The following is a 25457-nucleotide window of genomic DNA, read 5'->3' on the forward strand; positions in this document are numbered from 1 at the left end:
ATTAATCCTCACAACCATCCTAAAAGGAGTGTTCATTGATCTCATTTGACAAATAAAGAAATGGGTTAAGTAATGTGCTTAGGTTAGAAAGAGGAAAAACAGAGATTCCAACTTCCATATGCCTATTTCCAAAATGTGTGCTTTTATACTATTCTGTTCAAAGAACAGTATGCATGTTTTTACACTTCTCTATCTTCCTTTTGATATAATCTTCTTTAGTCCCTCTCATATAAGAGGATAATGAAGAAATTATAAAGTTCTTCACAGATAGATGCTATTCCCACATGAGATACATAAACTTCTTCACCTCTGCCCTCCTATTTCTCTCATACTTAGCCAACAACTGTATAATTATATTTATGGTGGTGTGGAAAGTGATAAAATTATAGAAAATTAAAAAGACAAGTTTGTGAACCACTCGAAAGTACTCCTAAATTATCACTATTAAGTTATAGTTTAGATTTAATCCCATATAAAATGTAAATTTAAATATATTCATCTTTTTTATTTAATCATATAAAGATGAAAGAAATCATGTATACTATTAACTACACAGAAGAAAGCAGAATATAAATCTTATGTCATACTGATATTACATAATGATGCTTTTTATTCCAGACAAAGAAAATCATTTTATTTATAATTTATTTTTAAATCATCATTAGTCTCTAAAGGTGGAGGTCAGATATTACTGTCCCCATTATAAGTAGAAAAACATCAGCACACAGGTTAAATATTTTTTCCAAAAGATGAAAATCCTATATCTAACATCTCTTTTCCTAATGAAATTTAGTGACTGATTACAAACAGTTCTGTTCAAAGAGTAACAAATGATCAGTATATATTACATACAGGAAAATAAGTATTATTTTTTAACAGAAGGAATATTCTGAAAGAACTTCTATTAACTAGTCAACCATCTCAGTTTCCTGAATATGGGGCAAGCATGAATGTCTGAAGGAACACTTTCCAGGAATTATCATCTTGCTTTCTCTGTACATACTTTTACTCTTTCTCAAAATATTCATGTTTTAATATTTCCCTTGTAAACAGTTCATGCAAACACCTGGGGAGGTAAATATAAGCAAATTCCTCAGGGTTAATGACTAATGAAAATTAACTGCAGAACAGGTACCAACACCAGTTACTTCTATCTGGAACTCTTAAAAAAAAAAAAAACTTTCTTTTTTCAGCTGTGACTAACTCAGCAACTAAGAGAGAGATCAAATTCTTCAATTCTTCTAAACCATACTAAAATAGTCAACATACAAAATAGTGAATTATCTTTAATTAGTAGTTAGAATAGTTCAATCTTTAGAAACTGATTTCTAAATTCTTTACTATGCTTTTCAAGACACAAGGTCTAATCCTGACTTTCTCCAGTTCTCTAAAATTCTCAATAAAGATCAGAATACTCCTATCACTATTTGATTTGAAAAACAGAATGAAGAGCATGGGGTTATTTGAAAAGCATGTGTGTCCCTCATTTTTATCATTGTGCCAAAAATGAAACAAATTTTAGCAGAGTATCAAATGTTGTTGTTTCCTTCTGTTTATTTAGCAATAAAAATTTGTCCCACCCCAATCCAAAGCAAATGTAGTAGAACAACAATTTATAAAATATTTAAAACTATTTTATATAAGTTTTCAATGAAAAGCAGTTAAAGCAGAAACTATAAACTCCTTAGGTATGTAACAGTTCTGTGAATTTACTCTCTCAAGTAAGAATGTTTTGTTTTGTTTTTTTTTAATTCTCCATTTGTATAAATCTCCCACAAATTAAAATTTTCATGTTTGCAAACACAGTGAATATTGTACCAACTGTGGTATCAAATGCATAAAAACATAATTTTATCTGTACCTAAAAATAATATGTGTACCTCAGAAAATAATTAAGAATTAAGTCAGGTATATTTTTAGGTTAAAAAGTGCAATTCAGTTTTTGAAAAGCATGGTAGATTCACAGTGTTTGTTAATATTCAATATATTCCTTTGTATGTTCCAAAAATTAATTTTGGAAAAAAAGTTACATTGGCAGGTACTTACCTCAAAAATAAAAAGTATAGCATCCAATTCCTCCCTTTGAGACTTGTGACCTAAAACATTTTTATAGAAAAATATTTTAAACATTATCATTTTGTCCTCAATGTCAACAACCACTTAAAAAGCTTAAAATATTTCAAGCACTTAAGTTTTTTTTCTCAGTGATTCTTTAATAAAATGTTTAAACTGTATTCTGTTCAATGTATAGACAATATCATAGCATCTCTCTCTACTCTTTTTAGACAGTTAAATTTAGATTCTACAAATTTATGTCTAAAAACAAATCATAATATATTGTGGAGAACTCTAAATGAACTCTAAAAATGAATTTATGAAAATGACTGTTCAAACCTGACATATGCCCCTAGGGCAGAGCAAAGGTGAGAAAACAAGTAAACCTGACCAGAGAAAAAGGAAATCTAAGCCTTCTCAAAATAATAAGGATATTACTAATAACCCACAGTGTGAGAAGGGTGTTCTACAAGCTGTCTAACAAAAAGAAGTGAAATAATACTAAAATTCCAGTGTCCAAGAGTATATTTTTAAGTGAATGTTTATGACAATTATTTGAAACATCAACATAAGCCAAGACTGATTTTAACATCTTACCTTTCTGTTTAAGACTAGCTTCAATAGTAACAAAATTCTCAAAAAACACATAATATATATGTGAAAAATGTTGGTCAAAAAACTGTTTAAGATCGATGGACTCTGCATTCTCTGAAAAATAAATGAAAACAGTTTTTAGTGATTACTATTTATATCCCGTTCAGCAAATATTTATTGTGGCATGTTTCCTTCAAAAATGCCAAAGAACTGCTCTTAAAATTCTATTAAAATATTTAAGAGATGTGTTTATACATTTATATCCTTGTTCTCACAACTTTAGCTTTTAAAGATTTTAGTTTTAATTTTAAAAACTGTTCAAATCAGTTTATCATAATCTTTGTTTACTAAAAGAAAACAATGCCTCAGAAAGTTTTATCCAAAATCATTAAAAAAGAAGTCAAGTTCTATTTTCAATTCACAGCTATGCTCTCCTAACTTTTCCCCAAGACAGTTAAAAATCAGTATTTCTAAGAGTAATAATACATGTCTAAAATACATTTACTTTAAATATCTAACAATAGGCTTTGCAAATAGGCACGTAAGCATTCCAAAACTCAGGTAATACTGTTCTATAAGAACTGTCAGTATAGTCCAAGGCAGAGAAACTGAACATTTAACTGTATGCAGAGCAGAAAGTGTTGGGTACTAACACAAAATTACTTTCAAAACTCAATGAGGGGTGAAGGTGGGGAAAGAACAAACGCCTGACAGAGAATGTATTATCTGAAAAGACCTCGATGGACAAGAAGGACTTTGGACGTAAAGTGGTGGGTTTGAATGAGAAAGACATTCTCGGCATAAACAAAGACATGAAGTGAGGAAAGCAGGATAGGATGCAGAAAAATAATTCATTTTGGCTAGCTTTGAGCATTTTGATAAAAATAAAATAGAAGAAGTATCCTTGATATGTCGAAAAATATCGTAAGTGCAAACTAAGGAAATGGGATTTATTATTTAAAGCAAGATATCTACATCGTAGGTGTATATGTACTTACGCATTTTATTGTTTGGTTTATTTTCAGGGTGGGTGAGAAAGTTGGGGAAAAGGGGAGGAATTAAGAACTTTTACTTTATATACTTCCTACTATTCAAATTCCTTTACAAAAAGCACATGTCTCTTTTATAATAAACAAATTTGAAAAAGGCAACTGGAAAAACAAAGATTTTTTTGAACCTGGGAGTAAAATGAAGAATAAACTGCTAACTGCTGATAAACTCGAGTTAAACATCAATTAATTTCTTGGAATGCTCTAAGGCTGAATGGAAGATTTCAGAATAAAGTTATATAATAACAACATACACACAGCACTTTAAACTCTGGTGTATTACCTTACCCTATGAATATTCATAAATCTTTAATGACATCTCACCTATGGAATTTTCCAAGACTGTTTCCCTTTTGTTTTGCCCTCCCCAAGGAAGGAATGGATGCCCTCTCCTCTCTATTCCCTTGTATTCTCTACATTTCTCTCTCGTGGAAATAATCATGTCTCAAGTGTTTCCTTGTCTTTTTTCCAGGATAGTCTATAGTTTCTTTAGGAGAGAAAGTGTGTCTATCTTAGTTTTTCCAAAACCTAAGCACAGTGCTGAGCACATATGTACTCAAATGTGTTTTATTATTAATCAAATAAATTATTTTAATGTTACTGTATTCATTTTGTAGCTTGGAAATTTTTATCTTGGAAAAGACTGCATAACCTACTGACAGGCAAAATAGCACTGCTTCATCTTGAATGGAATTAGAACACCCAGATTCCATTCCTACCTGTAACACTATCTGTGTACATTTTCACAGAACTAGGGGGAAAAAAATAATAATGGCTAACACAAACAATGTTTTCTATATGCCAGACACTCTTCTAAGTCCTTTATAGAAATTAATTCCTAAAGTCCTCAGAACAACACTATGAAATAAGTACTACTATTATCCCTAACTCTAAAGATGAGAAAACAGGTATAGAGAGTTTAAGTAATTCAGTTAGTAAGAAACAGAGTCATGGATTTAAACTCCACACAGCCTGGATTTAGTGCCCATGTTCTTAACCTCTATGTTATTCAGCTTCCAGTGTAATATTGATACATCTATAAGAAAAATAAGAAAAGAACACTAGTAGTTTATCTGTTATTGGCCTGTAAGAAGATAAGAATAATTGTCATTGAATACTAGTTAAACATATTTTAGAGACTACCAAGATAAAACACATACACTGAGATAAACAGGAGAAGTATTCTGTTTTCCCCACTTAGTAGTTTGAAGTAACAAAGAACTATGAAATGAGAATGAAATAGACTGCTATAATTACCGCTGAATTTCCTGAAATTAATGTTTCAACCAAAACTAATGTCCCAGGGGAAAGAAGAAAATGAGAACAATAACAAGGCAAAACAAAAAAATCAAAACAAAACAAAAACAAACATGAATCAACTCAAGATTTTGCAACATAAATTTAGGAGCCAAGATAGTCTCTCTCAATTTCCTTCCCATAATACAGCATGTTACACAAAGCCTGGAAACTACATACTTGCTAATAAAAAATACTGCATCAAAATTAGGTCAATTTGTTTTTTACTCTGTATCTATTTGTAATGAACTAGTTAGCAAATAAAAACTCTTATAAAATATTTTTGTTCACCAATTCACAAAATTTACATAGTGGGGGAAAACAGGAAGAAACACAAAAAAGGTGGATATAAGAGAATTAGAAGGTTTCACTTATTTAAAAAAAAGTCTCTCTATAAAACAGTAACACAGAAGAAAGAAAAATATAAAAGGAAGGATATCCACAAAGAAAGAGATTATGGAAAAACTTCTACCCAATACCTTTCACCAAAAAGTGCCCCATAACCCTTTATGTTTTCTCTTTTTGTGAATGCCTCCAGTACTTTTAGTCAGCATGGCTCCTAATTATGTCACATTAGTTAGTACAACTGTCCCTCGGTATCAGCAGATGATGGTTCCAGGAACGCATCAGATGCCAAAATCTGAGGATCCCTTATATAAAATGACATAGTATTTGCATATAACCTATGCACATCCTCCCACACACTTTATGTCACCTCTAGATTACTTATAATACCGGACACAATGTAAATGCTATGTAAATAGCTGCCTTGGTTGCGGCAAATTCAAGTTCTGCTTTCTGGAATTCTCCAGAATTTTTTTTCCTGAATATTTTTGATCCAAAGTAGGTTGAATCTGAGGATGTGGACCCACCCCTCCAAAATGGAGTGCCAACTGTATCATTCTCTTACAGATACTGGATGCTCTTTGGGAGCAGAAAGCATGCCTTAGCTTCTTTTACCTTTCTAATTTTTTCAAAATTTTAATCTGAGGAAGTGCTTTGCATAGTGCTAAAATGATGGTTGGCACTTAAAAAAAGTTTAAGCATTCAAAAACTTCCCCCCTTTTTAGAAATACTTCTGTTTGATTTGCAATGTTTGTGAATTAGTATTTCCTTGAAGAAATCAAATAAACATTTCAACCACAAATTAAGATTGAAGTTTCTGAGATTTTAAAAAAACTTATTCAGGCTTAGGAATGCTTTGAAGACCTTTGGGAATACTAACTTTAAGTAGCAAAATAGTTCTAGACTTCATTTAGTTTTCACAAATAAAATTTCAGATGTCTCCAGGATCTTTTTATGAATAAGCTTCAAGAACCTAATTAATATATTTATTCCTATTACATCTTTTGAAGACATCTAAGCTCTATAACAAATCTATAATTAAAAATTACAAAATTCAGAAGGCCAGTTTACCTGACCTTAACTTTCAGAAACCTGTACTAAACACTTCCCTAGAAAAGTTATCACATAACCCACGCTAGATGACCAAAAATTCAACAAATTTTGCAGTACCATCATTCTTCTTCCTCATCTATAAAAAAAAAAGCCACCATTTAGAACTGTTCCTCAAATGATGGCATTATAATACACTAATCTGTGAAGTGTATATCACAAGTAATCTGCTCCTAATAATAAAGTACTGAACAATGCAAATTATTGCCTTAAAATAATCAATAATAATGAGGACTGATCCAACAATACAGTGAATAACACAAAAAACTCTCTAGTTGCAGAGACACAGAAATGCTGGATAAAAATAATACAAGCTCAAAAAAAAAGGAAGAGGAGAAGGAGTAGAAGTGAAGAAAAGAGAGTAAGTAGGAAAGGAGGAAGTGGGATGGAGGAAGAGGTGCCATGAGGGAGAGGAGGATGGTTAAGAATGTGGTATAAAGGAAGGGAGGGGTTGAAGGAGAAATATGTAGGAAAGGAGATGAGAAGGAAGTAAGGATGAGGAGAAGGGAGAATGGTAAGGGAAAAGAAACACAAAAATGTAGTATTAAAATATAAGCAATATGGAGTCAAGCACAAATAAGGGGGGAAGCAGAAGAGAAAAGTAGGAGGAAAACAGAAAGAAGGTGCAAGAGAGAAGAAGGGGGGTAAAACCACACAAATAGGCTGGAAAATTATAAACAATACATTATCAAGTTCTAAGAAAAGAGGAGGGTATATGAGAAGGGAGAAGAAATTGAGAAAAGGGAGGAAGAGAAGAGAGGACAAAAGGAAGAAACAGAGAAATAGTAAGTTGGAAGACAGACTGATGCTATTACTCAGAATGTAGCACAGAAAAATAATAAGATGGAAACAGACTGCCTCAGAAGTCCCAATAACAAAGATAAAATGTAAGCAATATTCAAAGAAATAAGGTCTGAGTACTATCTAAAATTGGTGAAATATGTAAATAAATCTTCAGACTGAAAAAGCATAGTGATTCCCAAGCAGGATGAACACAAATCCACGGTCACATCCTAACTCCAAAAACAAAATGGAAATATTACAACCAAGAAAAGTTACCTACATAGAAATATCAAAACTAACAACAGATTTCTCATCAGCCCAATAAGAGGCAAGAAGACAATGCAATTTTATACTGAAAGAACTAAGGGAAAATAATAGTCATCATAAAATTCTAATTCAGCTAAACTACTGTTCAATAAGATGAACATGAAAATAAAGAAAAGGCATTTTCTTACATAGAGTTTAACACTTAAAAACCCTCACTCAAAGAATTACAAAAGATAGATTTCTGAACGAATAGAAATAAACTCACATGGGAGAGTGAGAAGAAACAAAGATGAGCTAAGAAACTGGAAAATGTGTGGGTAAATCTCAATGAGCACTGACTGTTAACAAAAGTACTAATGCAAAAGGTTACTAACAAGGAGGAAGTAAAATAATGGGCAATAATGTGAAAGATGAAACAAATGCTGGAGAGAGTATTTTAAGATCTTATTTTATTTAAGAGGACAGTAGAAACAGTGATGAACTCTAGACTTCAATATTAGTATGCTATTGACGTTTTCTGAGTTACCTATAAGAGAATAACAACAATGCATAACTTCTAATCATTAGAAGGGAAAAAGAATATAGAAAAGCTCATCAATCTAACAGACATGAGTAAAGAAAAGCACCCGAAAAAAGTGTATGAGATGACAGAAATCAATATAAATATAAAAGTAATTACAAAAAAGTTAATGGATTAAATGACACAGTTAAGAGAGAGCTATAATCATACTGGATTTAAAAACACACACAAAAGTCAAACTACAAAGTATTTACTAAGAAAAGTATTTTGAACCCAAATACTAACCAAAAATACCAACAGTGATCGCTCAAAAAGAGACAAAAAGTAAACATTAAGGCAAGAATTAATACAATTAAAGAGTTCAATGTATTTTGACAAAAGGCTCTATTTACTAGAAAGCTTTAATTTCAATTTTGCATGAAGAGTTATAAACAGTAAAAGATGATAGATTTCTAAGGAAAAGCAAACCCATTTATAGTGTGGTAGCTTTTAACACATCTGTCTCATATTTAACAGAAGTAAGTAGTGAGTATACACAAGATTTGAACAACAAAATGCGCACTTTACCTGTAAAACTCTAAATTCAAGAGACTATAAATCTTCCCATGTAAAAGTAAGGTATTTATAAAAACTGAACTACTGGCGACTTCCCTGGTGGTCCAGTGGGTTAACACTCTGCACTCCCAAAGCAGGGAGCCCAGGTTCAATCCCTGGTCAGGAAGCTAGATCCCGCGTGCCACAAATAACAGCCCACATGGTGCAATTAAAAAAGCCCATATGCCACAACAAAAAAGAGCCCATATGCAGCAAGGAAGATCCCGCACACGGAAACAAAGATCCTGAAAGCTGCAACTAAGACCCAGCACAGCCAAATTAAAAAGTAAATAAATAAATAAATAAATATTAAAAACAAAAACAGTTTAAAAACTGAACTACTAAGGACACAAACTAAATAGAAAAAGAACCAAGAATAACTTAGCACATACCATGCTCTCTGACCAAAATGAACTAAAATTAAGAATTAATAACTAGGGACTTCCCTCCTGGCACAGTGGTTAAGAATCCGCCTGCAAGAGGAGGAGCTTCAAGTTGGGGGAAGATTAAGATGCAGAGATCACCTTCCTCCCCACAAATACATCAGAAATACATCTACATAAGGAACAGCTCCTACAGAACACCTACTAAACACTCACAGAAGACGTCAGACTTCCCAAAAGGCAAGAAACTCCCCACATACCTGGGTAGGGCAAAAGAAAAAAGAAAAAACAGAGACAAAAGAATAGGGACACGACCTACACCTCTGGAAGGGAGCTGTGAAGGAAGGTTTCCACACACTAGGAAGGCCCTTCGCGGGCGGAGACTGCAGGTGGTGGAGGGGGGAAGCTTCGGAGCCACGGAGGAGAGCGCAGCAACAGGGGTGCAGAGGGCAAAGCGGAGAGATTACCGCACAGTCGATCGGTGCCAACCAGCACTCACCAGTCCAAGAGGCTTCTCTGCTCACCCGCCAGAGCGGGCGGGGGCTGGGAGCTGAGGCTCGGGCTTGGGAGGTCGCATCCCAGGGAGAGGACAGGGGTTGGCTGCGTGAACACAGCCTCAAGGGGGCTAGTGCACCACAGCTAGCTGGGACAGAGTCCAGGGAAAGGTCTGGAGCTGCCAAAGAGGCAAGACACTTTTTCTTGCCTCTTTGTTTCCTGGTGCGCAAGGAGAGGGGATTAAGAGGCGCCGATTAAAGGAGCTCCAGACACGGGTGCGAGCTGCGGCTATCAGCGCGGACCCTAGAGACAGGTATGAGATGCTAAGGCTGCTGCTGCAGCCACCAAGAAGACTGTGTGCAAGCACAGGTTACTATCCACACCTCCCCTCCCGGGAGCCTGTGCAGCCAGCCACTGCCAGGGACCCGTGATACAGGGACAACTTCCCCAGGAGAACACAAGGCGCGCCTCACACTGCTGCAACGTCATGCCGGCCTCTGCCGCCACAGGCTCGCCCCGCACTCCATACCCCTCCCTCCACCCGGCCTGAGTGAACCAGAGCCCCCGAATTAACTGCTCCTTTAACCCTGTCCTGTCTGAGGGAAGAACAAACACCCTCAGGCGACCTACATGCAGAGGTGGGGCCAAATCCAAAGCTGAACCCCAGGAGCTGCGCAAACAAAGAAGAGAAAGGGAAATCTCTCCCAGCAACCTCAGGAGCAGCGGATTAAATCTCGACAATCAACTTGAAGTACCCTGCATCTGTGGAATACCTGAATAGACAACGAATCATCCCAAATTCAGGAGGTGGGCTCTGGGAGCAACGAAATATGTATTTTTTTCCATTTTTCTCTTTTTGTGAGGGTGTATGTGTATCCTTCTGTGTGTGATTTTGTCTGTTTAGCTTTGCTTTTACCATTTGTCCTAGGGTTCTGTCTGTCCGTTGTTTATTGTTTTTGTTTTTTTAGTATAGTGTTTAGTGCTTGTCATCATTGGTGGATTTGTTTTCTGCTTTGCTCGCTCTCTTCTTTCTTTCCTTTTTTTTCTTAATTTTTATCACTTACAAAAAATTTCTTTTTAATAATTATTTTTTATTTTAATAACTTTTATTTTATTTTATTTTATCTTCTTCTTTCTTTCTTTCTTTTTTTACTTCCTATTATTCTGAGCCGTGCAGATGACAGGCTCTTGGTGCTCCAGCCAGGCGTCAGGGCTGTGCCTCTGAGGTGGGAGAGCCAACTTCAGGACACTGATCCACAACAGACCTCCCAGGTGCACATAATATCAAAGGCAAAAATCTCCCAGAGAACTCCATCTCAAGGCCAAGACCCATCTCCACTCAACGACCACCAAGGTACAGTGCTGGACACCCTATGCCAAACAACTAGCAAGACAGGAACAAAACTCCACCCATTAGCAGAGACGCTGCCTAAAATCATAATAAGGCCACAGACACCACGAAACACACCACCAGACATAGACCTGCCCACCAGAAAGAAAAGATCCAGCCTCATCCACTACAACACAGGAACTAGTCCCCTCCACCAGGAAGCCTACACAACTCACTAAACCAACCTTAGCCACTGGGGGCAGACACCAAAAACAACAGGAACTACGAACCTGCAGCCTGCGAACAGGAGACCCCAAACACAGTAACTTAAGCAAACTGAGAAGACAGAGAAACACAGAGCAGATGAAGGAGCAAGGTAAAACCCCACCAGACCTAAGAAATGAAGAGGAAATAGGCAGTCTACCTGAAAAACAATTCAGAATAATGATAGTAAACATGATCCAAAATCTTGGAAACAGAATGGAGAAAATACAAGAAATATTTAACAAGGAACTAGAAGAACTAAAGAGCAAACAAACAATGGTGAACAACACAATAAATGAAAATAAAAATTCTCTGGAAGGAATCAATAGCAGAATAACTGAAATAGAAAATGGATAAGTGACCTGGAAGATAAAATAGTAGAAATAACTACTGCAGAGCAGAATAAAGAAAAAAGAATGAAAATAACTGAGGACAGTCTCAGAGACCTCTGGGTCAACATTAAACATACCAACATTCGAATTATAGGGGTCCCAGAAGAAGAAGAGAAAAAGAAAGGGACTGAGAAAATATTTGAAGACATTATAGTTGAAAATTTCCCTAATATGGGAAAGGAAATAGTTAATCAAGTCCAGGCAGCACAGAGTCCCACACAGAATAAATCCGAAGAGAAACACGCCAAGACACATATTAATCGAACTATCAAAAATTAAATAGAAAGAAAAAATATTAAAAGCAGCAAGGGAAAAACAACAAATAACATAAAAGGGAATCCCCATAAGGTTAACACCTGATCCTTCAGCAGAAACTCTGCAGTCCAGAAGGGAGTGGCAGGACATATTTAAACTGATGAAGGGGAAAAACCTACAACCAAGATTACTCTACCCAGCAAGGATCTCACTCAGATTTGATGGAGAAATTAAAACATTTACTAACAAGCAAAAGCTAAGGGAATTCAGCACCACCAAAACAACTTTACAACAAATGCTAAAGGAACTTCTCTAGGCAAGAAACACAGGAGAAGGAAAAGACCTACAATAACAAACCCAAAACAATTAAGAATATGATAATAGGAACATATATATCAATAATTACCTTAAATGTAAATGGATTAAATGTCCCAACCAAAACACAGAGACTGGCTGAATGGATACAAAAACAAGACCCGTATATATGCTGTCTACAAGAGACCCACTTCAGACCTAGGGACACATACAGACTGCAAGTGAGGCTATGGAAAAAAGATATTCCATGCAAATGGAAATCAAAAGAAAGGTGGAGTAGCAATTCTCATTATGAGACAAAACAGACTTTAAAACAAAGACTATTACAAGAGACAAAGAAGGACACTACATCATGATCAAGGGATCAATCCAAGAAGAAGATATAACAATTGTACATATTTATGCACCCAACATAGGAGCACCTCAATACATAAGGCAAATACTAACAGCCATAAAAGGGGAAATTGACAGTAACACACTCATAGTAGGGGACTTTAACACCCCACTTTCACCAATGGACAGATCACACAAAATGAAAATAAATAAGGAAACACAAGCTTAAATGACATATTAAACAAGATGGACTTAATTGATATTTATAAGACATTCCATCCAAAAACAACAAAATACACTTTCCTCTCAAGTGCTCATGGAACATTCTCCAGGATAGATCATATCTTGAGTCACAAATCAAGCCTTGGTAAATTTAAGAAAATTGAAATCTTATCAAGTATCTTTTGTGACCTCAACACTATGAGACTAGATATCAATTACAGGAAAAGATCTGTAAAAAATACAAACACATGGAGGCTAAACAATAGACTACTTAATAACCAAGACATCACTGAAGAAATCAAAGAGGAAATCAAAAAATACCTAGAAACAAATGAAAATGAAAACACGATGATCCAAAACCTATAGGATGCAGCAAGAGTAGTTCTAAGAGGAAAGTGTATAGCAGTACAATCGTACCTCAAGAAACATCTCAAATAAACAACCTAACGTTACACCTAAAGTAGTTAGAGAAAGAAGAACAAAAAGCCCCCGAAGTCAGCAGAAGGAAAGAAATCATAAAGATCAGATCAGAAATAAATGAAAAAGAAATGAAGGAAACAATATCAAAGATCAATAAAACTAAAAGCTGGTTCTTTGAGAAGATAAACAAAATTGATAAACCATTAGCCAGACACATCAAGAAAAAAAGGGGGAAGACTCAAATCAATAGAATTAGAAATGAAAAAGGAGAAGTAACAACTGACACTGCAGAAATACAAAGGATCATGAGAGATTACTACAAGCAACTCTATGCCAATAAAATGGACAACCTGGAAGGAATGGACAAACTCTCAGAAATGCACAACCTTCCGAGACTGAACCAGGAAGAAATGGAAAATATGAACAAACCAATCACAAGCACTGAATTGAAACTGTGATTAAAAATCTTCCAGCAAACAAAAGTCCAGGACCAGATGGCTTCACAGGCAATTGTATCAAACATTTAGAGAAGAGCTAACACCTATCCTTCTCAAACTCTTCCAAAATATAGCAGAGGGAGGAACACTCCCAAACTCATTCTACGAGGCCAGCATCACCCTGATACCAAAACCAGACAAAGATGTCACAAAGAAAGAAAACTACAGGCCAACAGCACAGATGAACATAGATGCAAAAACCCTCAACAAAATACTAGCAAACAGTATTTGACAGCAAGTTAAAAGGATCATACACCATGATCAACTGGGTTTATCCAAGGAATGCAAGGATTCTTCAATGTATGCATATCAATCAATCAATGTGATACACCATATTAACAAATTGAAGAAGAAAAACCATTTGATCATCTCAATAGATGCAGAGAAAGCTTTCGACAAAATTCAACACCCATTTATGATAAAAACCCTCCAGAGAGTAGGCATACAGGGAACTTTCCTCAACATAATAAAGGCCATATACGACAAACCCACAGCCAGCATCGTCCTCAATGGTGAAAAACTGAAACCATTTCCACTAAGATCAGGAACAAGATAAGGTTGCCCACTCTCACCACTACTATTCAACATAGTTTTGGAAGTTTTAGCCACAGCAATCAGAGAAGAAAAAGAAATAAAAGGAATCCAGGGCTTCCCTGGTGGCGCAGTGGTTGAGAGTCCGCCTGCCGATGCAGGGGACACAGGTTCGTGCCCCAGTCTGGGAAGATTTCACATGCCGCAGAGCGGCTAGGCCCGTGAGCCATGGCCGCTGAGCCTGTGCATCCGGAGCCTGTGCTCCGCAACGGGAGAGGCCACAACAGTGACAGGCCCACATATCGCAAAAAAAAAAAAAAAAAGGAATCCAAATCGGAAAAGAAGAAGTAAAGCTGTCACTGTTTGCAGATGACATGATACTATACATAGAGAATCCTAAAGATGCTACCAGAAAACTACTAGAGCGAATCAATGAATCTGGTAAAGTAGCAGGATACAAAATTAATGCACAGAAATCTCTTGCATTCCTATACACTAATGATGAAAAATCTGAAGGAGTAATTAAGGAAACACTCCCATGTACCACTGCAACAAAAAGAATAAAATACCTAGGAATAAACCTACCTAAGGAGACAAAAGACCTGTATACAGAAAACTATAAGACACTGATGAAAGAAATTAAAGATGATACAAACAGATGGAGAAATATACCATGTTCTTGGATTGGAGGAATCAACGTTTTGAAAATGACTATACTACCCAAAGCAGTCTACAGATTCAGTGCAATCCCTATCAAACTACCAATGGCATTTTTTAAGAACTAGAACAAAAAATTTCACAATTTGCATGGAAACACAGAACACCCCGAATAGCCAAAGCAATATTGAGAAAGAAAAATGGAGCTAGAGGAATCAGGCTCCCGGACTTTAGACTATACTACAAAGCTACAGTAAGCCAGACAGTATGGTATTGCCACAAAAACAGAAATATAGATCAATGGAACAGGATAGAAAGCCCAGAAATAAACCCACACACATATGGTCACCTTATCTTTGATAAAGCAGATGACAATATACAATGGAGAAAAGGCAGCCTCTTCAATAAGTGGTGCTCAGAAAACTGGACAGCTACATGCAAAAGAATGAAATTAGAACACTCCCTAACACCATACACAAAAATAAACTCAAAATGAATTAAAGACCTAATTCTAAGGCCAGACATTTTCAAAGTCTTAGAGGAAAACATAGGAAGAACACTATTTGACATAAATCACAGCAAGATCCTTTTTGACCCACTCTTAGAGAAATGGAAATGAAAAGAAAAATAAACAAATGGGACCTAATGAAACGTAAAAGCTTTTGCACAGCAAAGGAAAACATAAACAAGACGAAGAAACAACCCTCAGAATGGGAGAAAATATTTGCAAATGAAGCAAGTAACAAAGGATTAATCTCCAAAATATACAAGCAGCTCATGCACCTCAATATCAAAAAACAAATGACCCAATCCAAAAATAGGGAGAAGACCCAAAAAGACATTTCTCCAAAGAAGATATACAGATTGCCAACAAACATATAAAAGGATGCTCAACATCAGTGAGCAGTAGAGAAATGCAAATCAAAATTACAATGCAGTATCAACTCACACCAGTCAGAATGGCCATCATCCAAAAGTCTACAAACAATAAATGGTGGAAAAGGTGTGGAGAAAAGGGAACCCTCTTGCACTGTTGCTGGGAATGTAAATTGATACAGCCACTATGGAGAATAGTATGGAGGTTCCTTAAAAAACTAAAAATAGAACTACCAGATGACCCAGCAATCCCACTAGTGGGCATATACCTTCAGAAAACCGTAATTCAAAAAGAGTCATGTACCACAATGTTCACTGCCGCACTATTTACGATAATCAGAACATGGAAGCAACCTAAGTCTCCATGACAGATGAATGGATAAAGAAGATGTGGCACATGTATACAGTGGAATATTAGCCATAAAAAGAAATGAAATTGAGTTATCTGTAGTGAGATGGATGGACCTAGAGTCTGTCATATAGAGTGAAGTAAGTCAGAAAGAGAAAAATAAATGCCGTATGCTAACACATATATATGGAATCTAAAAAAGAAAAAATATGGTTCTTAGAACCTAGAGGCAGGACAAGAATAAAGACGCAGACATAGAGAATGGACTTAAGGACAGGGGGAGAGGGAAGGGTAAGCTGGGACGAAGTGAGAGGTTGGCATGGACATATATACACTAACAAATGTAAAACAGATAGCTAGTGGGAAGCATCCAGATAGTACAGGGAGATCAGCTCGGGGCTTTGTGACCACCTAAAGGGGTGAGATAGGGAGGATGGGAGGGAGATGCAAGAGGGAGGGGATACAGGGACATATGTATACATACAGCTGATTCCCTTTGTTATACAGCAGAAACTAACACACCATTGTAAAGCAATTATACTCCAATAAAGATGTTAAGAAAAAAAGAGAAAAAGGTAGAGGAAACAGATGAAATTAATTTGAATATATTATATTTAACCAATATATCAAAAATATTATTTCAGGGGCTTCCCTGGTGGCGCAGTGGTTGAGAGTCTGCCTGCCGATGCAGGGGACACGGGTTCGTGCCCCGGTCCGGGAAGATCCCACATGCTGCGGAGCGGCTGGGCCCGTAAGCCATGGCCGCTGAGCCTGGGCGTCCGGAGCCTGTGCTCTGCAACGGGAGAGGCCACAACAGTGAGAGGCCCGCGTACCGCAAAAAAAAAAAGAAAAAAAAATATTTCAATATATAATAAAAATAAAATTATTAGTGACATTAAAAAACCCTTAAACATAAAGTAAATAAAAATTATTCTCTTGCCTTCAAAGATTCGACACAGACACAGGAAACGAGGAGATACAGTGAAAAAGATAATCTTATAAACAAAGATACAATGTCTGATTTAAGAGCAACGTCAATTCTGTTTTATCAAACATACCAGAAGCATACAGACATAAAGATAAGGCAAAGGTAAACAGTTATAATCACTTATGCTTAGTTAATAGTTTATATTTGCATAGATAGCACTTTTACAGTTATACAAACATATCTTATTCATTCTCCATGAATATATATATATATATATTTTTTTTTTTTTTTTTTTTTTTTTTTGCGGTACGCGGGCCTCTCACTGTTGTGGCCTCTCCCGTTGCGGAGCACAGACTCTGGACGCGCAGGGTCAGAGGCCATGGCTCACGGGCCTAGCCGCTCCGTGGCATGTGGGATCTTCCGGGACCGGGGCACGAACCCGTGTCCCCTGCGTCGGCAGGTGGACTCTCAACCACTGTGCCACCAGGGAAGCCCTCCACGAATATATTTTTGAAATAGGTATATTATCTCCACTTCTGAGGAAACTAAGCCTGAGAGAAGTTAGGTAACAAGTCCAGGTCACACAAAGCTCTTAAACAGTTCCGAGTCAGCTTTTCTGAGCCCTCAATCAACACCACCATATTAGCTACACTTCAGGTGGTACGCAAAGCATAATATAACCTTTTGGCCAATTTTAATCAAATTCACTCTGAAAGAACAGTATTTTTAAAGAATTATTTGAAAGCAACACAGTCCTGTAGAGGCTGAGATAGATACTCTGAAGTTTTAGGACAGACAGTGAAAATTTTTAGTTTGATACTTCATGACCTCTTGCCTGAATTTTAATTAGTAGCCTCCTACCTAATCACACACCATTTGAAGGCCACTTTTATCCATCCTCCACATATTGCTACCAGAATAATTTACCAAACCTGAGTCCAACTACCGGTATCACTCATCAGCTTAAAATACTTAAGGGGTTTCCCACTGTTAACAGGATAAGCCTGGGTTCCTTCACATGATATACAAGTCCTATTTTTCTTCCCTAACTTCCTATTATCTGTCCACTACCCACTATACAGTAAGGAACTAAATAAATTATGATACATCCATACAAATGAATAGGCAGCCACTAAAAATATTCATAAAAGAACATTTTAATAAAACTGAAAAACATTAAGTATTTATAGTTTAAAAAGCAAGTTATAAGTAGGTAGTATCAGCGAGTTAGTGGAATAAGGAGCTCTGAAAATCTTTTCCTCCATTAAAAACAACTAAACAAAAGCAAAAACAGTAAAAATCAACCTTTTCGTAGACCTGGAAATTAATCAAAGGCTCGCAACAATCAAGCACATTTTTTCAAGAAAAATGGATGAATCTCAAGAACAGTTAGCTCTGTGGCATTTCAAACTTACTGTGTTCCCATTCCCCATCCACATCTCCATAGCAGCCTTAAAAACCAACAGCCCAGGATCACAGTGAGAAACAGCAGCCTATGGGTCACTGGAGGAGTCAGAACAGAATTGGAGTTCTTTCAAAGCTTCACTCTAAGAGAAATGTCATTATTTGACTTATCTAGCTGCTCCTTCGAAAATCCAGCTTGCAAAGCTTGTCTTTATTTGAGTAACTCAGAACTCACACACTGCAACAGCTTCTCCCCTGGAGACATTTATGGAAAACAATCAGTGTCAATTATTTAACACCACAGCTGCCTGAGGCAGCAATCACTGATGAGGCAAACAACTAACCAAAAAAAAAAAAACTTAAAAGGAAAAATACAGAGAATGTGCTATCCATAGGGAACTTGAAAGAGCTACGACATATTAAGAGGAGTATAGAAAGCCATGAGCTGAGCTGCAAGCATACTAAGGCAAGTCTGGAAAAAGATTTAAACTTTCACCTCTGTCTGATCTTGAGGTTACACAAGAAAGATGTGAAGGCTAAAAAAGTACTGTAAACTGTTTCTTGAATACTGACAGTATGTCCCAGTACACACAGAGAGCTCCTTGGCAAAGACTAGGAAACTTACTGACTCCAGGCTTGTAAGGAAGTATCCGTGCAGTCATTAGCTGACCACTAAGTTGAACGAGTAAAGAATGCGGTGGTCACAGAGGAGAAAGAAAATACACTGCACATAGTTCAGGAAAGTCATTAAAGAATCACACAGCAACAATAACAACAGAAACAACAACAAACCCTGGGGGAGAGGGAGAAAGTGGTTTCCAGAGTTGCTGTATTATTTAAAATGTCAGTTTATCAACAAAACTACAAGACACACAAAGAAACAAGAAAGTATGCCCCTGCCGCGGTGCAACTAAGCCTGTGCACCACAATTTCTGAGCCTGAGCTCCACAGCCTGCGAGCTACAACTACTGAGCCCACGTGCCACAACTACTGAAGCCACATACCTAGAGCCTGGGCTCCGCAACAAAGAGAAGCCACTGCAACGAGAAGCCCATGCACCGCAACAAAGAGGAGCCCCCACTCATCGCAACTAGAGAAAGTCTGCGTGCAGCAATGAAGACCCAAAGCAGCCAAAAATAAATAAGTAAATATAAATAAATTAAAAAAAAAAAAAGGAAAGTATGCCCCAGCTCTCATGTGGAGGCAGGGAAGTTTGGCCTTTGGGAATGATCACTAAGACACAAAGGGGACCTGGGCCTTGGGCTCCCAGAGAAAAAGAAGAAGAAAAAGAAGGTAGTCAAAGAACCAGAGACTCAATACTAGGTTTTAAATAGTGACAATTATTTCGCAGAGGTTTGTCCCACAAGAGCCACGCCACCCTCAAAGAATGTGGTCCAAGAGCAGGCACCCAAAATGCCTCTAGTGAAGAAAAAGAACGGTCATAGCCCTGTGAGGAGCCCCTAGAACCTGAGGCCACGTTACATGCTGGACGGACTGAGCCGTCACCCAGCCCCAGGAAGCAGGCACTTGGTCCATCCAAGTCACTCAGTGGGGAGAAGAGGAAGTCCATGTCCCCTGGCTTGAGGGTGAAGACCTCCCCAGACCCCAAGCAGGTCGAGGAGGTAACCAGAGCTGGCAAGAAGCTCAAAAAACACAAGAAGGAGAAAAAGGCCCAGGAAGCTACAGCCTTCTCAGCCAGGGACCCTTGGTTCTGAGAGGCCAGGGATATTCTGTACACTTGCTCAGTTGGGAAAGATGGCATCTGGGAGCAGGCAGCCTCGTGACTGAAACAGAAGTAGGGGAGCCCCAGGGAACACAACGTGAAGATGAAGCAACGGGAAGATGAAGGAGAAAAAGAAAAATCCACCAGGAGGGAGATACCCCTCCTGGGGCACCCTGAGCTCTCCAGGTCCAGGGTGAGCAGCCCTAGGAGAGAAAGTAAAAAGAAGCCAGTCAAAGTTGAAGCTCCAGAATACATCCCAATAGGAGATGGCCCCAAGGCTCCTGTGAAGAAGAAAATGAAGTCCAAGAAAAAAGGCAGAGCAGGCAGACATTGAGGAGCCAGCTCTGAAGAGGAAGAAGAGGCAGGAGAGCAGAGTAGGAAGAGAACCTTGGGACGAGGAGCCCAACACGGACTTGGAGGTGGTGTTGGAAAAGAAAGGCAACATGGACAAGGCACACGTAGGCCAGGTGCGGCCTGGTGTTCATCCCTCCAGTGCATCTTCCCTCCCCTAGACGCACACTAGCCTCCTTCCAAGCCACAAGATCCTGGTCCCAGAGGCATTAGGGACTCCAAAGGCCACCAGGCCAGCCTCTGCCACACCTCCAGTGGCAGGGAGCCCGTGGTCTCCAACACTTCATGCCATGACTTTGGCTGAGGGGCTTTCTGGTCCTTCAGAATCCCAGGCTGAGGCTGTCCTCCTCGTAACTGCTGCAGGGGGAGAAGAGAACACGTGCTCTCCCCGGCCCACGCGCGAGCACCTCCTCACCTCCATTCAGGAGCATTTTTTTTTTTTTTGCCTTTCGCAGCTTTATTTAAATATAATTGACATACAATAATCTGCACATCAGGTGAACAATTTGATGAGTTTTGACATATGTATGCATCCAGGAAACCAGCAACAACTAAGGTAATAAACATACCCATGACTTGCAAAAGTTTCCTTGTGCCCCTTCGTAATCCATCCCTTCCTTCCCCATCCCCAGATAACCACTACTACTCTGTCACTATGAATTAGCTTACATTTTCTAGAATTTGTATACAATTGGGATTATAGAGTATTTACTCTTTTTTTTTTTTTTTTTTTTTTGCGGTACGCGGGCCTCTCACTGTTGTGGCCTCTCCCGTTGCGGAGCACAGGCTCTGGACGCACAGGCTCAGCAGCCATGGCTTACGGGCCCAGCCACTCCGCGGCATGTGGGATCTTCCCGGACAGGGGCACGAACCCGTGCCCTGCCCGGCATCGGCAGGTGGACTCTCAACCACTGCACCACCAGGGAAGCCCTACTCTTTTTTAAACTGGCTTCTTTCACTTAGCATAATCATTTTAAGATTTATCTATATTGTTGCATGTATCAATAATTTGTTCCTTGTTATCAGCTGTCCAATATTTCTAGCATTGTTTGTTTTGATGTTAAAAACATTTTCAATTCTCAGTTGAATTGCCTAGGCACCTTTGTAAAAAATCAACTGACTACGACCAAAACAAAACAAAAGTATGCCCCATGTGCAGGAGAAAGATCAGTCAATAGAAACTGTCCCTGAGGAAGAAGAGACATTAGATCTACTAGGCAAACACTATCATCTGTTTTAAATACGTTCCAAAAAATAAAGAAAACCATGTCTAAAGAACTAAAGGAAAGTGTGAGAATGGCACCTCACCAAGGAGAGGATGTCAATAATGAGGTAGAAATTATGTTTTAAAAAAAAGAGTTTAGGGCTTCCCTGGTGGCGCAGTGGTTGAGAGTCCGCCTGCCGATGCAGGGGACATGGGTTCGTGCCCCAGTCCGGGAAGATCCCACATGCCGTGGAGCGGCTGGGCCCATGGGCCATGGCTGCTGAGCCTGCGCATCTGGAGCCTGTGCTCCGCAGCAGGAGAGGCCACAACAGTGAGAGGCCCGCATATCACAAAAAAAAAAAGTTTAAAAGTACAATACAAAATGAAAAGTCCACTAAAAGCTCAACAGCACATCTGAACTGGCAAAATAAAAAATTAGCAAACTCAAAAGATATTAAGTTAGTTGAGATTATCCAGTCTCATGAACAGAATTTAAAAATAATGAAGAAAAATGAACAGAGCCTCAGAGACTTCTGAGTCACCATCAAATGCAGCAATACACATACAACTGGAGACCCAGGAGAGAAAAGAGACAGAAAAATTTCAAGAAATAATGGCTGAAATTTTTCCAAATTTCATGAAAAACATTTATGTGGACATTTAAGAAACTCAACAAATTAGAAGTAGAATAAACTCAGAGACCCGTATCTAAGCACATCATAACAAAACTGTCAAAAGATAACAACAAAAAGAATCTTGAGAGCACCAAGAGAGAAGCAACACATCAGTTAACAAGGAAGCCTCAATAAGAAAAATATCTGATTTGTCATCAGAAAACAGGAAGGCCAGAAGTCACTGAGATGACATAGTCAATGAGCTTAAAGAAAACACCTGGCAACCAGGAATTCTATACCCAGCAAAACTGTCCTCAAAAATTAAGGCAAAATTAAGGTATCCCCAGGTACACCAAAAGTGAGAGAATTTGTTGCTAACAGGTCTGCCCTATAAAAATTACTAAGTGAGTCCATCAAGATGAAATGAAAAGATTCTAGATAGTAACTCAAATCCACTGTAAAAAATACTTTGACCTGTAAGTGAAAAAACAACTTACCAAATATATGGCATCCCACTAAAACAGTTGCTTAGAGGTAAATTTATAGCTTTAATAAACACCTTGATGCAGGTCTCAAAATCAATAACCTAATGTTCCACTTTAAAAAACTAGAAAACAAAAAGCAAAAGCATGTGGAAGAAAGGAAATAATAAAGATTAGAATGGAGATAAGTAAAATAGAGAAAAGAAAAATAATACCAAGAAATCAATGAAACTGAAATTAGTTCTTTGAAAAGATAAAAACATTGACAAATCTTTGGCTAGACTATCCAATATAAAGAGAGATATGATTCAAATTACTAATCTGGAAAAGAGAACATTACTACCAATCTTACAGTAATAGAAAATATTTTAAGGGAATACTATGAGCATTTGTTGTTAGCAAGTTAGGTAACCTACATGGAATGGACAAATTCAAAGAAAAGACATAAAATGAACTACCAAAACTGACTCAAGAAGAAATAGAAAATCTGAATAGATCTATAAAAAGTAAAAAGATGGACTGAGTAATAAAGAAAACTGACCTCAAAGAAAAGTCCAGGCCCAAATGGCTTCATAGGTGAATTCTATCAACTCTTCCAAAGAATAAAGAAGAGAATACTTTCAAACTGTATCAATGAGGCCAGTATTACCCTCATTCCAAAATCAGACACAAACATTACAAGAAAACTACAGACCCATATTCCTTATGAATAAAGACACAAAAATCCTCAACAGAATACTAGAAAACTGAATATGGCAATACATGGCAATATATTAAAAGAGTTATACATCATGACCAAGTGGGATTTATCCCAGAATGCAAGGTCAGTTCAACATACAAAAATCAATCAACGCAATACACCATATTAATAAAAAGGCAAAACCTACATGATAGTCTCAACAGACACAGAAAAAGTACTTGACGATAGCCAACATCCCTTAATGATAAAGAAACTCAAAAAGTTAGGAATAAAAATTAATGTCCTCAATCTGATAAAGGGCATCTATGAAAAACCCACAGCTAACTTCATACTGACTGGTAAAAGACCAAAAGTTCTACCCTTAAAAACATTAACAAGACAAGGATGTCTGCTTTTGCCACTTTTATTCAACATTGTACAGGAAGTTCTAGCCGAAGAAATTAGACATGAAAATAAATAAAAACCATATACACTATAAAGTGAGAAGCATTACATCTCTATTCAGAAATTGTATGATTTTGTATATAAAAAATTCTAAGGAATACACACACAGAAATCTATAAAAGCTAATAAACAAGTTCAACTAGGTTGAAGAATACAAGATGAATATACAAAATCAATTGCCTTTTTACCCACCACCAATGAATAATTCAAAAGTGAAATTAAGGAAACAACTTCATTTACAAAGCATGAAAAGAATAAAATACCTGGGAATAAATCTAACAAAAGAAATGTAAGATTTGTACACTGAAAACTATAAAACATCAGTGAAAGAGACTAAAGAAGATCTAAACTAACTGAAAGACATTCTATGTTCATGGATAGGAAGACACAATATCATTAAGATAGCAATATTCTCCCAAATATATCTAAAGATTAAATGCAACCTCTATCAAAACCCCAAGTGGCTCTTTTGCAGAAACTGAAAAGCTGATCCTAAAATTCATAGGAAAACACAGGGGACCCAGAATAATCAAAACAATCTTGAAAAAGAAGAACATCAAAAGGTACCAGCTTCCAGTTATAAAATAAATAAGTCATGGGGAATGTACAGCATGTGTGACTACAGTTAATACTGTATTGTATATTTGAGAAGTGCTAAGAATAGATCTTAAAAGTTGTCACCACAAGAAAAGAAAAATGTTGTAATTATGTATCTGGTGACAAACATCAACTATACAAATATCAAATCATGTTGTACACCTGAAACTAACATAATGTTATGTATCAATAATACCATAATACTTCAACTGAAAAAAAGAGAAGAAAAAGAAGAACAAAGCTGGAGAACTGACACTTTCCAGTTTCTAAGCTTACTACAAATTACAGTGATCAAGATAGGGTGGTGCTGCTATAAGGATAAACATACAGATGAGTGGAAAAAAGTTGAGAGTCCAGAAATAAACTCTTACACTGATGGTCAAATGATTTTAAACAAGGGTATTAAGACAACTCAACAGGGGAAAAACAGTTTTTTCAACAAATGGTGCTGTGACAACTGAATATCCATATGCAAAAGAATGAAGCAGGGTCACTACCTCATACCATATATAAAAATTAACTCAAAATGGACCAAAGCCCTAAATGTAAAAGCTAAAACTATAAAACTCTTAGAAGAAAACATGATCTTGGACTAGTCAATTGCTTCTTAGATATGACACCAAACTCACAAGAAACAATAAAAAATAAACTGGACTTCATCAAAACTCAGAATTGTTTTGCCTTAAAGGGCACTATTTAAAAAATGAAAAGACAATCTACAGAATAAGAGAAAATATTTGCAAATTGTATATCTGACAAAAGAAACAATAACCCAATTAAAAACAGGCAAAGGATTTGAATAGACATTTCTCCAAAGGAGGTATACAAATGGTTAATAAGCACACGAAAAGATATTCAACCTCATTAGCCATCAGGGAAATGCAAATCAAAATCAAAATGTGATACCACTACCCATCCACTATGATGACTATACCCAGAAAGACAGACACTAACAAGTGTTGGGAAATTACAATACCTTCATACATTGCTGGTGGAATATAAATTATGCAGCTACTTTGGAAATGGTTTGGCAATTCCTCAAAAAGGTAAATATGGAATTAACATATTACCCAGCAAT

At 37.2% G+C, this 25457-nt stretch overlaps 1 protein-coding gene and 1 pseudogene across 4 annotated transcripts in view; one reads left to right on the plus strand and one right to left on the minus strand.

Annotated features, from left to right (window-relative positions):
* The window catches only part of RALGAPA1 (Ral GTPase activating protein catalytic subunit alpha 1), a gene marked incomplete at its 3' end in the record, with an annotated part of 235275 nt that overhangs the window by 187644 nt on the left and 22174 nt on the right, over window positions 1–25457 (minus strand). For all 3 annotated transcript variants that reach the window (XM_079701197.1, XM_079701195.1, XM_079701196.1), the window contains exons 2-3: window positions 2653–2763; window positions 2047–2096 (exon numbers count right to left, since the gene is read on the minus strand). In XM_079701197.1, coding sequence (XP_079557323.1) covers window positions 2047–2096; window positions 2653–2763 — 161 coding nt within the window. The remainder of the gene's footprint in view (window positions 1–2046; window positions 2097–2652; window positions 2764–25457) is intronic.
* LOC307050835 (lysine-rich nucleolar protein 1-like) lies at window positions 19491–20499 on the plus strand (annotated as a pseudogene). Its single transcript has one exon. The product of its transcript is annotated as a lysine-rich nucleolar protein 1-like (transcript).

This window comes from Hyperoodon ampullatus, assembly GCF_949752795.1.
Source record: "Hyperoodon ampullatus genome assembly, chromosome: 3".
NCBI classification, from domain to species: domain Eukaryota; kingdom Metazoa; phylum Chordata; class Mammalia; order Artiodactyla; family Ziphiidae; genus Hyperoodon; species Hyperoodon ampullatus.